Genomic DNA, 13,012 nt, shown 5'->3' on the forward strand with positions numbered 1-13,012 from the left:
TAAGAGCCATCACTACTTATTAGCTGTGCAAGCTTGGGCAAGTGACTTAACTTTCATGTGCCTTAGTTTTTCTCATCTATTAACTGGGCTAATATTATTTACCTCAAAGGGAAATTGTGAGGATAAGGTGAAACAATATGAAAAGCACTGAAAACAGCACTTGGAACTCCATAAGAACTACTAAATATAGCCTATTGTTATTAACATTATTGCTTCACTATGTAGAAATGTCCAGGGTTATATCATCATCAATGCTTCCAACAAGAAAATATTTTGCTGCCTTCAAGAAGAATGACTTAGACTTAAAAAAAAAAAAAAGAATGACTTAGACTATATATTCTGAGCACCAGACTACAGGCGAGTTTAAAAAACAATATACATAGTAAATGGAGTGGGACAGGGGAGTAATGAGAAAAAAGGGTGACAGTTTTGGGAAAGAGTGTATTTTGTGGTCCTACATGGTAAAAATATTAATGAAAGGGGCGCCTGGGTGGCTTAGCTGGTTAAGCATCTGCCTTCAGCTCAGGTCATGATGCCAGGGTCCTGGGATCTAGTCCTGCATTGGGCTCCAGGCTCAGCAGGGAGTCTGCTTCTCCCTCTCCCTCTGACCTTCCTTTCCCTGCTCATGCTCGCTCTTTCTCTCTCAAATGAAGAAATGTTGTAAAAAATTTAAAAAAAAAATAATGAAAGATCCCAAATTATATACATGTATGTATATACCTACACAGAAATTTTTAGGTAGGGTAAAATTTAAAAAACCCTGAAAGAGGAGATAAACAATTAATACTATCTGCATAAATAGAACAGCTGGTTGGTTATCTGACAATTTTAATACTATATACAGGAATGATAAATATCAACTAGTCCCCATACTCTGATGATTGATCATTTTCAAAATGTCTTCATAACTCTTATTATTTACTGCTTAAAAATCCTACCCAAAAAAACCCCTATATTTTATTATAATGTTAATCAACTTTAAAAAATTCTTTTTACTTTATTGCCTGCTCTTCCAGTCCGTCCTGCTCTGTGCACATAATCCTCATAATGGTTGGGGCAGCTGTAATTTACTACAAGAATCAGATGTTTCACGTCCAGACCCCGAGCAGCAACAGAAGTAGCTACGAGAAGTTTGCAGGTCCCATTCTTAAAGTCATTTATGATGCTATCTCTGTCATACTGATCAATGCCTGCAAGTAAATTAAAAAAAGAAGCTATAAAACCACATACTGCAATTAAATTTTTCATTTCCTCAGAAACAGAAATAAGTAAAACACAGAGCAAAGAATAAATCCAATGTACACTAACCACACGTCTGCCAACAACAGTATAAAAAATAAAACACTAAAGGCAAGATCAAAGGCTATTGCTATTAATTCATTTATGAATCTTCCAAATCTGCCCTTGTATGGTTCCCTTTCTTGTGTATAAGAAGAATATATGTATTCTGTATATATGCAGAAACCCCAACTCAGATTCATTTACCTATACCTGTTTGGGAGATAAAAGGCAGGTACACTCAGCCTACATTAACAGAATTCATGTCTTTCTCTTTCTCTTATGGGTCAATTAGAGTCTTGCCAATCATTGTTTTTCTGAGCACCAGAAGCAGCATCACATGGGACACTGTTAGAAATGTTAATTAATGTTACCTAAAATTTAAATGTACTCTTCAAAGACTGAATTAAAGAAAGTATTTGGAGCTAATGTTAAAGCAAGTGGAACCTAACACTGAACCCAAAAGTCTTATAAGAAAAAGTAATGGAATCAGTATCGATATAAATTAAATTTAAAAGGTACGAAAGCTTTTTAGACTGACGTATCCCAACTACTTAATTCAACTGCGTGTACCTTATTCCATGAAGTGAATATAATATGCTAAGTGAAATATATGGGATACCCGTCCAACAATTAACCCTCTTCCTTTCATTTAGTTTTTTTTTTTCCCAAGGATTTTATTTATTTGACAGAGAGAAAGATCACAAGTAGACAGAGAGGCAAGCAGAGAAGAGGGGGGAAGCAGGCACCCCGCTGAGCAGAGAGCCTAATGCGGGACCATCCCAGGACCCTGAGATTATGACCTGAGCTGAAGGCAGAGGCTTAAGCCACTGAGCCACCCAGGCGCCCCAACCCTCTTCCTTTTAAACATAACCCCAAGCTCATTCAAATAACCACCCAACACATGATCATGTATATCAAACCAGAGTTGAGCCTAATTCTCAGTAGTAGCATGTGAATGAATCCCCCTGAGTTTCTGCGCTAAGGCTGCCTCTACCGTCTTAAAATTAATAAAGATTAAACCCAGAGAGGTTTACTTTACATAAGTCGTCTCTATCTATATTTAATGTGTTAGAAACTATAACTGGGGCAGCGGGGTGGCTCAGTCAGTTAAGTATCTGGGTTCAGCTCAGTTCAAGATCTCAGAGTCCTAGGATCAAGCCCCGTGTCAGGCTCCACTCTCAGCAGAGTGAATTTGCTTATCCCTCTCCGTCTGACCCCCTCAACCACTCGTACTCTTTGTCTCTCTTAAATAAATCAGTAAAATCTTTAAAAAAAAAAAAAAAAAGAAAGAAAGAAAAAGCAAGAAACCAGAATGGAGAAAAATTTTTAAGTAGTTACTACCTTATTTAAAAATTTAAAAAAAGCAATTACATATTACAATTGAAAATATTTTTGTGAAAACAACCGTTCCAATATAGTAGAGTAATTTATTAAGATGCTTCACAATTTTGTAAATCTCTTTAATGTCTGGCTTAGTAGAGGACAGTTGCATGTTGTATCTTTTGCATCCAATCTGGTGTAATATAACATGCCATGAAGCCTTTAGAAAACTACTCTATGCACTCCTAATGGAATGAAAGTGGAAAAGGCAAAGCACATAATGAGATTATTACACAAATACTTGTCATCTCATGAACCTCTGAAATTCTCAGAGACCCTCAGGAGTACAATACCTTAAGAACCATTAGTCATTCTGTTTGCTTACGAATGATTTAGGCATAAGCATGTGATGCAATTCTGACAAAAGAGACAAGAGAAGGACAGACAAGGGATTATGGAGGAAAATGTCCTTACTTACAGAAAAAACACATTTCTGGGGTGCTTGGGTGGCTCAGGGGGTTAAGTATTTGCCTTTGGCTCAAGTCATGATCTCAGTGTTCTGAGATCAAGTCCTGCACCGGGCTCCCTGCACAGCAGGGAGTCTGCTTGTTCCTCTGCCCCTTCCCCCATTCATGCTACTCTCCCTCTCTCTCAAGTCAATAAATAAAATCTTACAAAAAAAGAAAAAGAGGGCGCCTGGGTGGCTCAGTGGGTTAAGCCGCTGCCTTCGGCTCAGGTCATGATCTCAGGGTCCTGGGATCGAGTCCCGCACCGGGCTCTCTGCTTGGCAGGGAGCCTGCTTCCCTCTCTCTCTCTCTCTCTCTGCCTGCCTCTCTATCTACTTGTGATCTCTCTCTATCAAATAAATAAATAAAATCTTTAAAAAAAAAAAAAAAAAGAAAAAGAAAGGGGCGCCTGGGTGGCTCAGTGGGTTAAAGCCTCTGCCTTCAGCTCAGGTCGTGATCCCAGTGTCCTGGGATCAAGCCCCACATTGGGCTCTCTGCTCGGCAGGGAGCCTGCTTCCCCCTCTCTCTCTGCCTGCCTCTCTGCCTACTTGTGATCTCTGTCTGTCAAATAAATAAATAAAATCTTTAAAAAAGAAAAAGAAAAAATACACATTTCCCTCAATGAAGGAAAAACTATTTATTGGGCCAACCCTCCTGCAGATAACAAAAGATAACAACTATGAATTCTAAATAAAATCTTAAAAAAAAAAAGGAAACAAAAAATATATAAATTGGACTTCAAAATTTAAACTTCTGTGCATCAAAGGACTACCCAGAGGGTGAAAGGACATCTACAGAATGTGAGAAAATATATATCTGATAAGGGACTGCTATCTAGAATATATAAAGAAATCCTACAACCCAGCAATGGAAAAAAAAAAAAAAAGCTTGTTAAAAATGGGCAAAAGCGGGGCACCTGGATCTCGGTCTGTCAAATAAATAAATAAAATCTTTAAAAAATAATAATAATAAATAAATAAATAAGTTATTTTTAAAAAATGGGCAAAAGCCTAGAATATTTCTCCAAAGAGGATGTACAAATGCCAAATAAGCACCTATAAAGATGTTCAATATTAGTCATTAGAAAAATGGAAATCAAAACCACAATGACATACTACTTCACATTCACTAGCAGAGCTATTATTAAAACAAGAGAAAATAACAAGCTGCGCCTGGGTGGCTCAGTGGGTTAAAGCCTCTGCCTTTGGCTCAGGTCATGATCCCAGGGTTCTGGGATTGAGCCCACGTTGGGCTCCCTACTTGGTGGGAAGCTGGCTTCCCTCTCCTTCTGTTGCTCCCCCTTCTTGTGCTCTCTAGCTCTCTCTCTCTCTGTGTCAAATGAATAAATAAAATAAAAAAGATTTTTTTAAAAAAGATTTTATTTATTCATTTGACAGACAGATCACAAGTAGGCAGAGAGGCAGGCAGGCGGGGGGGGGGGGGGGAGTAGGCTCCCTGCCAAGCAGAGAGCCCGATGCAGGGCTCGATCCTAGGACCCTGAGATCCATGACTGGATCCGAAAGCAGAGGCTTAACCCACTGAGCCACCAGGCACCCCAAATAAATAAAATCTTTAATAAAAGAAAAAAAGGGAAAACAACGAGTGCTGGACAGGCTGTGGATAAACTGGAACCTTACAGCACTGCTGGTAAGAATACAAAATGGAGCAACAGCTATAAAAAATAGTATGGTGGTTTCTCAAAAAGTTAAAAATAGACTTACCATATGACCCAGCAATTCCACTTGCAGCTATACACCCGAAAGAAAAGAAAACAGGAACTCCAACAGATACATGTACACCAGTGTTCAAAGTAGCATTATTCCAGAAGCCAAAAGGCAGAACAACCCAAGTGTTCATCCACAGATGAATGAAAAAAGTAAATGTGGTATATGCATGCAATGGACCGTTACTCAGCATTAACAAAAAGGAAATTCTTCTAACGAGATACTTAAAAATACACTCAAAATGGGTTAAAGACTTAAATGTGCGAACTGAAACCATAAAAATCCTAGAAGAGAGCACAGGCTCTCTGATACCAGGCAAACCAACATTCTCGTAGATACATCTCTTGAGGTAAGTGAAATAAAAACACAATTGAGCCTGGCTAGCTCAGTCAATGGAATGTGCAACTCTTGATCTTGGGATTGTAAATTCAAGCCCCGCACTGGCAAAGAGATTACTTAAAAATAAAATCTTTAAAAAAATAATAATAGAACAAGGAAGAGCACCTGGGTGACTCAGTCAGTTAAGCATCATCAAAAAGAATGAAACGTATTTGCCAACAAAGTGGATGGAATAGAGGGTATTATGCTAAGCAAAATAAGTCAGAGAAAGACAAATACCATATGCTCTTACTCATATGAGGAATTTAAGAAACAAAACAGATGAGCATAGGGGAAGGGAGGTCAGAGAGGGAGGGGAGATGAAGTCAGAGAAGGAGACAAGATGAAGTCAGAGAGGGAGACAAACCATAAGAGACTTTTAATCATAGGAAACAAACTGAGGAATACTGGAGGGGAGGGGAGGGGAGAGAGGAGATGGGGTAACTGGGTGACAGACATTAAAGAGGGCATGTGATGTAAGGAGCACTGGGTAATAAGACTGAAACTAATAATACATTATATGTTAATTAATTGAATTGAAATTTTTAAAAAACTGGCAGAAGACATGAACAGACACTTGTTCAAAGACATCTAGATGGTCAAGAGACAAATGGAAAGATGCTCAACACTACTCATCAGGGAAATGCAAATAAAAACTATAATGAGATATCACTTCACACGTGTTAGAAAGGCTAAAATCAACAACACAAGAAACAACAAGTGTCGGTAAGGATGTGGAGAAAAAGGAATCCTCAAGCACTCTTGGTAGGAATGCAAATTGGTGTAGCCACTGTGGGAAGACTGTATAGAAGTTCCCCCAAAACTTAAAAATAGAACTACCCTATAATCCAGTAACAGCACAACTGGGTATTTACCCAAGGAATACAAAAACACTCATTCCAAAGGACATATGCACTCCTAGGTTTATAGCACTATTATTTAAAATACAGAAGCAAGGGAACCTGGGTGATTCAGTCACTGAGCGAGCGTCTGCCTTAAGCTCAGATCATGATCCCAGGTCCCAGGATTGAGCCCTGTGTTGGGCTCCCTGCTCTGTGGGAAGCCTGTTCCCTTTCTCCCACTCCCCCTGCTTGTGTTCCCTCTTTCACTGTCTCCCTCTGTCAAAACAAACAAACAAACAAATAAATATGCAAGTAAATTAATAAATAATTTCAGAAATAAACAAATAATCAAATTAAAATATGGAAGCAGCCCAAGTATCCATCAATAGATGAATGGATAAAGATGTAGGGTGTGGGGTGCCTGGGTGGCTCAGTGGGTTAGGCCTCTGCCTTCGGCCCAGGTCATGGTCCAAGGGTCCTGGGATCGAGCCCCACATCAGGCTCTCTGCTCAGCAGGGAGCATGCTCCCCTTCCTCTCTCTCTGCCCGCCTCTCTGCCTACTTGTGATCTCTGTCTGTCAGAGATAATAAAATCTCTTAAAATAAAATCTTAAAAAAAAAAAAAAAGATGTAGGGTATATGTATGCATATACAAGAAACAGACTCTTTTTTTTTTTTAAATATTTTATTTATTTGACAGAGAGAAATCACAACTAGGCAGAGAGGCAGGCAGAGAGAGAGGAGGAAGCAGGCTCCTTGCAGAGCAGAAAGCCCCATGTGGGGCTCGATCCCAGGACCCTGGGATCATGACCTGAGCCGAAGGCAGAGGCTTTAACCCACTGAGCCACCCAGGTGCCCCAAGAAACAGACTCTTAACTAGAGCACAAACTAAGAGTTACCCCTGGAGATGTGGGGGGTGAAATAGGTGATGGGAATTAAGGGTACACTTACAATAAGCACTAAGTGATGTGTAGAATTACTAAATCACTGTATTATACAACTAGTGAAAGTAATACAGACTGTGTTAACTATACTAGAATTAAAATACTTACTAAAAAAATAAGAAATTCTGGGGGCACCTGGGTGGCTCAGTCAGTTAAGTATCTGCCTTCGGTTCAGGTCATGATCCCAGGGTCCTGAGATCAAGCCCCACATTGGGCTCCCTGCTCAGCAGGGAGTCTGCTTCTCCCTCTCCCTCTGTCTGCCTCTCTGCCTACTTGTGCACTCTCTCTCTCTCTGTCAAATAAATAAGAAAATCATAAAAAAAAAAAAAAAGAAAAAAGAAATTCTGATACATGATAAAACATCAATAAGCCACACGGGAAATTATGTCACTGATTTATATACTTAAAAATAGTTAAAACAATGGACTCTGAAAAACAACCTGAGGGTTTTGAAGGGTCAGGGGTGGGAGGTTGGGGGAACAGGTGGTGGGTAATAGGGAGGGCACGTTTTGCATGGAGCACTGGGTGTTGTGCAAAAACAATGAATACTGTTATGCTGAAAAAAATAAATAAAATGGGAAAAAAAATAGTTAAAACAGTAAATTTTACATAATGTATATTTTATCCCAGTAACAAAAAAAGGGGAAAACATGAGGTATTTCCAAACATTAAAAGTTAACCAAATATATACCATCAAAGTATCTAAAAGCCCTTTCAATTACCCACAATGACATATGGTATGGTAGACTGTATTTTCCAAAGATGATAGCAGAAGTATGGCCTATTCTATATACTCTTCTGCATAGGGAATGACCCTCGTATCAAGAATTGGGAGTCTATGCCTCTATCCCCTTGAATCTCAGCCAGTCCTGGGACTATTTTGACCTATAGAATATTGTGAAAATGAAGTTCTGCCAATTCCCAGTACCATCCTTAACTGGCCTTATCAGCTCTTGGTCCTTGCCTTCCAGCCAGGTAGTCCCACAGAGAGGTCTGCAAAAGGAAGCACCATCACCCCTGGCCAAGTGCCTTACTGAGCTCCGTCAAGAGCCAGGGCCAACAGGCCAGCCACCTAAGTTAAGGCAATTTGGAAATGGACCCCTAGTCCCAATTAAGTCACCCCAGTAGATACAACATGAAACAGAAACTAGATAGTATGTGCTGAACTCCACCCGAAGTACAGATTTCTAAATAAATGACACTTGCCACTAAATTTTGGGGTGGTTGATTACAAAACCACTGACCGCCAGAACACTTAGTGTTCTAAGTCCCACATACATTTAACAACGGAAATGTTACATCAAAACCAAAATGCTGGGGCGCCTGGGTGGCTCAGTGGGTTAAAGCCTCTGCCTTTGGCTCCAATCATGATCCCAGGCTCCTGGGATCGAGCCCCGCATCGGGCTCTCTGCTCGGCAGGAAGCCTGCTTCCCCTCCTCTCTGCCTGCTTCTCTGCCTACTTGTGATCTCTGTCTGTCAAATATATAAATAAAATCTTTAAAAAAACAAAAAACAAAAACCAAAATGTTATTTTCTATTAAAGGTCTAATGCAAATCATGAAAATTCTAAGTAGCATGGCACAATGGAAAGGATTTAACATGAAACAGAAAATGTTAAGTTCAGTTTCTCTTTATCTGATTAATGGCTATATGGTTTGGTCAAACCAATGTCTTCTTTTCTTTATCTCTAAGATGGAACAATAATAATACTGAACCTCCCCATAGAGTTATGAATAAAAACTGAGATAGATGTTATGAAATCTGGCTCGAAATTACAGTACACGGTAAATATTATCATTCAGAACACAGCAGTGCTTGGCCAAATTAACTACCCAACAGATACTTCACTAAACATTACCTCCATGAAGAGACATGCAAGGATAAGATGCTCTCATTAAATCTTTCAGAAGACCATCAGCATGTTCCTGCTTATCCACAAATATAATGACAGATCCTGATTCTTGATAATGGCCAAGAAGCTCAAGTAACTTCAAGAATTTCTTTTCTTCTTCAATCACAATCTGAAAATATCAAGTTGTACCAAGTTAATGGGAATAAAAATGCAGATATATCTCTTAAGCAAAATATTCATTTTATTTGTGGCAAATGGCTAAATGAAAACATCTTGCTATATCTAGGAATGGGAAGTAAAATGTTGATTTTAACCAATTAACCAGTAAAACCAAAAAAAAATTTCTAACTTTGAGAGAAGGGGCTTGCAAATGTGAGCAAACCATCATCTAGTTCCCTCTGGCTCTTGACATCACATCCTATTAAGTAAAGAATAAAATAGGTATATGATATTTCCATCCACCAGTCCCATCTCTTCTAAAGGGAGGAACTACAAAGAGCATTTTAAACATGCTGTTCCGGCGTTGCTGGGTGGCTTGGTGGGTTGGGCCTTTGCCTTCAGCTCGGGTCATGGTCTAGGGGTTCTAGGATCAGGCACCGTGTCTGGCTCTCTGCTCAGCGGGGAGTCTGCTTCCCCACTCCTCTCTCTCTGCCTGCCTCTCTGCCTACTTGTGGTCTCTGTCTGTCAAATAAATAAAAATAAAATCTTAAAACATGCTATTCCAAGGAACTGCTTATTCAAGTTTATCAGATAAAATATTAATGGCTGAGCTGTATCCTATTTAAGATTAGATAATTACCTGCCTTCATCACAATGATCCCCAAAGGATCACATACTGCCTAAACATCCAGGAAACAGGGTTTCCTAAAGATTATACCCACCACTTGTTGTTCCACATCTGAGCAAACCACACTCCTGCCTCCAACTTGCACTTCTATGGGTTTACTCAAGATTCGGCGAGCCAAAGCCTCCATAGCTCTGGGAAAAGTAGCTGAAAACATAACTGTCTGTCGATCAGGACGGACATTATCCACAATGCGCATGACCTAAAAGCACATTGAAAATAAATACGGTGAGAACAGTCTCCAAAAATCGTATGATGTTAAAACCAAATAGAACGGGCACATGGGGGCACCTGGGTGGCTCAGTCGATAAGCATCTGCCTTTGGCTTAGGTCGTAATTCCAGGGTACTGGGATTGAGCCCCACATCCGGCTCCCTGCTCAGCAGGAAGCCTACTTCTCCCTCTCCTACTCAGCCTACTTGTGTTCTCCCTCTCGCTGTGTCTCTTCTCTGTCAAATAAATAAATAAAATCTTAGAAAAGAGAACAGAAAAGAAAAGGGGCACCTACGTTGCTCAGTCAGTTAAGCATCTGCCTTCAGCTCAGGTCATGATCTCGGGGTCCTGGGATCAAGCCCTGCATCAGGATCCCTGCTCGGTGGGGAGTCTGCCTCTCTCTTTCGAATAAAATCTTTAAAAACAAACAAACACAAAAAAGGCGGCACCTAGGTAGCTCAGTTAAGTGTCTGCCTTGGGCTCATGTCATGATCCTGGGGTCCTGGGATGGAGTCCCATATCAGGCTCCCTGCTCAGCAGGGAGCCTGCCTGCTTCTCCTTCTCCCTCTGCTCCCTCACTGGTGCTCTCTATCTCAAACAAATAAAAACTTTTAAAAAATAAATAAAAATAACCCCTGACACACACACAAGAAGGAAATTTTGAGAACATTTATTCAGTGACTTTTAAAATTGTTACCTTCAAATAACTGATTTTAACCCATAACTTTCTTTATTCTGTTTCCCCCCTCCTAAGAATGGGAACTACAGTTATTCACATATTTAGGGCAAAGATGGAAGAGCCATCTGTCACCTCTCTCTCTCAATGATCTAACACCAACAAATTCAGTATTCTCAATCTTAAAACTTTATCTGGGATACAACTATTCTCCCTTGGTATCACTGTCTTCTGTCAGTTACTCAACATAATTTTGTTTAGCTACTATATTGTAAGGCATTTGCTCTAGGTGCTTGCAATATGCAGTAAAAACAGACAAAACCTTGTCTTCATGGAGTTTGTATTCGAAGGAAGGTGGACAGATAAATACATTATGTGTCAAAGATTGATATAAGCAACAGAACACAGAACTGACATACTGTTGAGGGGGTAGGATATAGGTACCTCTAGGAATCTTGTGATGCCTGGTATAAACAAGAAAAATAGAATGAATGATTAATGATGGTTTCAAGGCAGACAGTGGTGAGAAACTGGAAATTGGAATGGATAAAGGTCTTGCCAGGAATACACAGAATTCTAGGACCACAATTTCCCTCCAATCGATGATGTGAAATCTGTGAAAGGAGCAGTCCTACCCAAGGCTCTTGGAAATCCTGGGTTCCTTCCCTAAACCTCAACATCTCTTATCTGGATTATTCCAACTATCTCTCTTCCAACTCCTACCCCTCTTGGCTGAATTTTTAAATCATAAATGAAATTTTAGGGGCGCCTGGGTACCTCAGTAATTAAGCATCTGCCTTTGACTTAGGTCATGATCCCAGAGTTCTGGGATCGAGCCCCACATCAGGCTCCCTGCTCAGCTGGGAGCCTGCTTCTCCTTTACCTCTCCCCTGGCTTGTGTTCCCTCTCTTGCTGTCTCTCCCTCTGTCAAATAAATAAATCTTTAAAAAAAAAAATCTTTAAAAAAATAAAAATAAATGAGATTTTATCAAATGCCTTTCCACATTTAAGGTAATGGTATGGTTTTTTCCTCTCTTCTAATAATAGGGTGGATTATACTTTCTGATTTTTCTTCTTTAAGAAAAGATTTATTTTAGGGGCGCCTGGGTGGCTCAGTGGGTTAAGGCCTCTGCCTTCCGCTCAGGTCATGATCCCAGGGTCCTGGGATCGAGCCCCGCATCGGGCTCTCTGCTCGGCAGGGAGCCTGCTTCCTCCTCTCTCTCTCTGCCTGCCTCTCTGCCTACTTGTAATTTCTGTCTTTCAAATTAATAAATAAAATCTTTAAAAAAAAAAAAAGAAAAGATTTATTTTATTTTGAAGATTTTATTTATGAGAGAGAAAAAGCGTAAGCACCGGAAGGGGATGCAAGCACTGGAAGGGGATGCGGGAGGGAAAAGGAGACTCCCCACTGTGCAGGATGCTGGATGGACACAGGGCTTGATTTCCCAGGGCCCTTGGACCATGACCTGAGCAGAAGGCAGACGCTTAGCTAACTGAGCCACCCAGGTGACCCAATTTTATTTTAGAGATAGAGAGTGTGTGCAAGTAAGGGAAGGGACAGAAGCAAAGAATTTTCAAGCAGACTCCCCACTGAGTACAGAGCCCACTGCAGGGCTTGATCTCAGGACCTGTGAGATCAGGACCTGAGCCAAAACCAAGAGTCAGTGATTAACCAACAGAGACACCCAGGTAACTCTTAGTTGATTTTTCTAACATTAAACTAGCCTTTCCATTTAAACAATACTAACTTCAATGTGATTTATTATTATTTTAAGCATTACTATATTTGGCTCCCTAATACAATTTTTAGGGGTTCTGCATCATTGTACATTAAACTATACCTTTTTTGATTGAGATACCGATCTTATATTGGTCTATAAAATGAAACTGCCACTAAGAAAAGTCTGATGGTTTCTTAAAAAGTTAAACATAAATTACCACACAATTCAGAAATCCTACCTCTTAGTAGAAATGAAGACATATTTCCACTTGTAAGCAAATATTCACAGCAGCATCATTCGTAACAGCCAAAAAGTGGAAATACTCCAAAATACTAATCAACAGTTCACGGATAAACAAAATATGATATACATCCATATGACAGAATACTAACCACTCAGCAATGAAAGACATGCTATAAGATGGACAAACCTCAAATACATTATGCTGAGTAAAGTAAGTTAGATGTGTAATACATGAATTTTGTATGAAACGTCCAGAAAAGACAAATCTATAAAGATAGAACGTAGATCAGCAACTGCCTCAGACTGGGGTGAATACTGGAAATGAGTAAAAATAGGCATGAGGCATCCTTCTGGTGATGGAAATGTTCTAAAACTGGATCTAAAAAAAATAAAACTGGATTGTGGTGACAGCTGCACAAATGCATATTACACTAAAAACCCTTGTATTATACACTTAAAACAGGTGAATT

At 39.8% G+C, this 13,012-nt stretch overlaps 1 protein-coding gene across 2 annotated transcripts in view; it reads right to left on the bottom strand.

Annotated features, from left to right (window-relative positions):
- DDX46 (DEAD-box helicase 46) overlaps window positions 1–13,012 on the bottom strand; it is a 67,387-nt gene that overhangs the window by 18,552 nt on the left and 35,823 nt on the right. For both annotated transcript variants that reach the window (XM_045999733.1, XM_045999734.1), the window contains 3 exons: window positions 9,728–9,892; window positions 8,853–9,015; window positions 997–1,190 (listed from right to left, as the gene is read on the bottom strand). In XM_045999733.1, the coding sequence (XP_045855689.1) occupies window positions 997–1,190; window positions 8,853–9,015; window positions 9,728–9,892 (522 nt within the window). The remainder of the gene's footprint in view (window positions 1–996; window positions 1,191–8,852; window positions 9,016–9,727; window positions 9,893–13,012) is intronic.

Source organism: Meles meles, chromosome 3 (assembly GCF_922984935.1).
Source record: "Meles meles chromosome 3, mMelMel3.1 paternal haplotype, whole genome shotgun sequence".
In the NCBI taxonomy this organism is placed as follows: Eukaryota; Metazoa; Chordata; class Mammalia; order Carnivora; family Mustelidae; genus Meles; species Meles meles.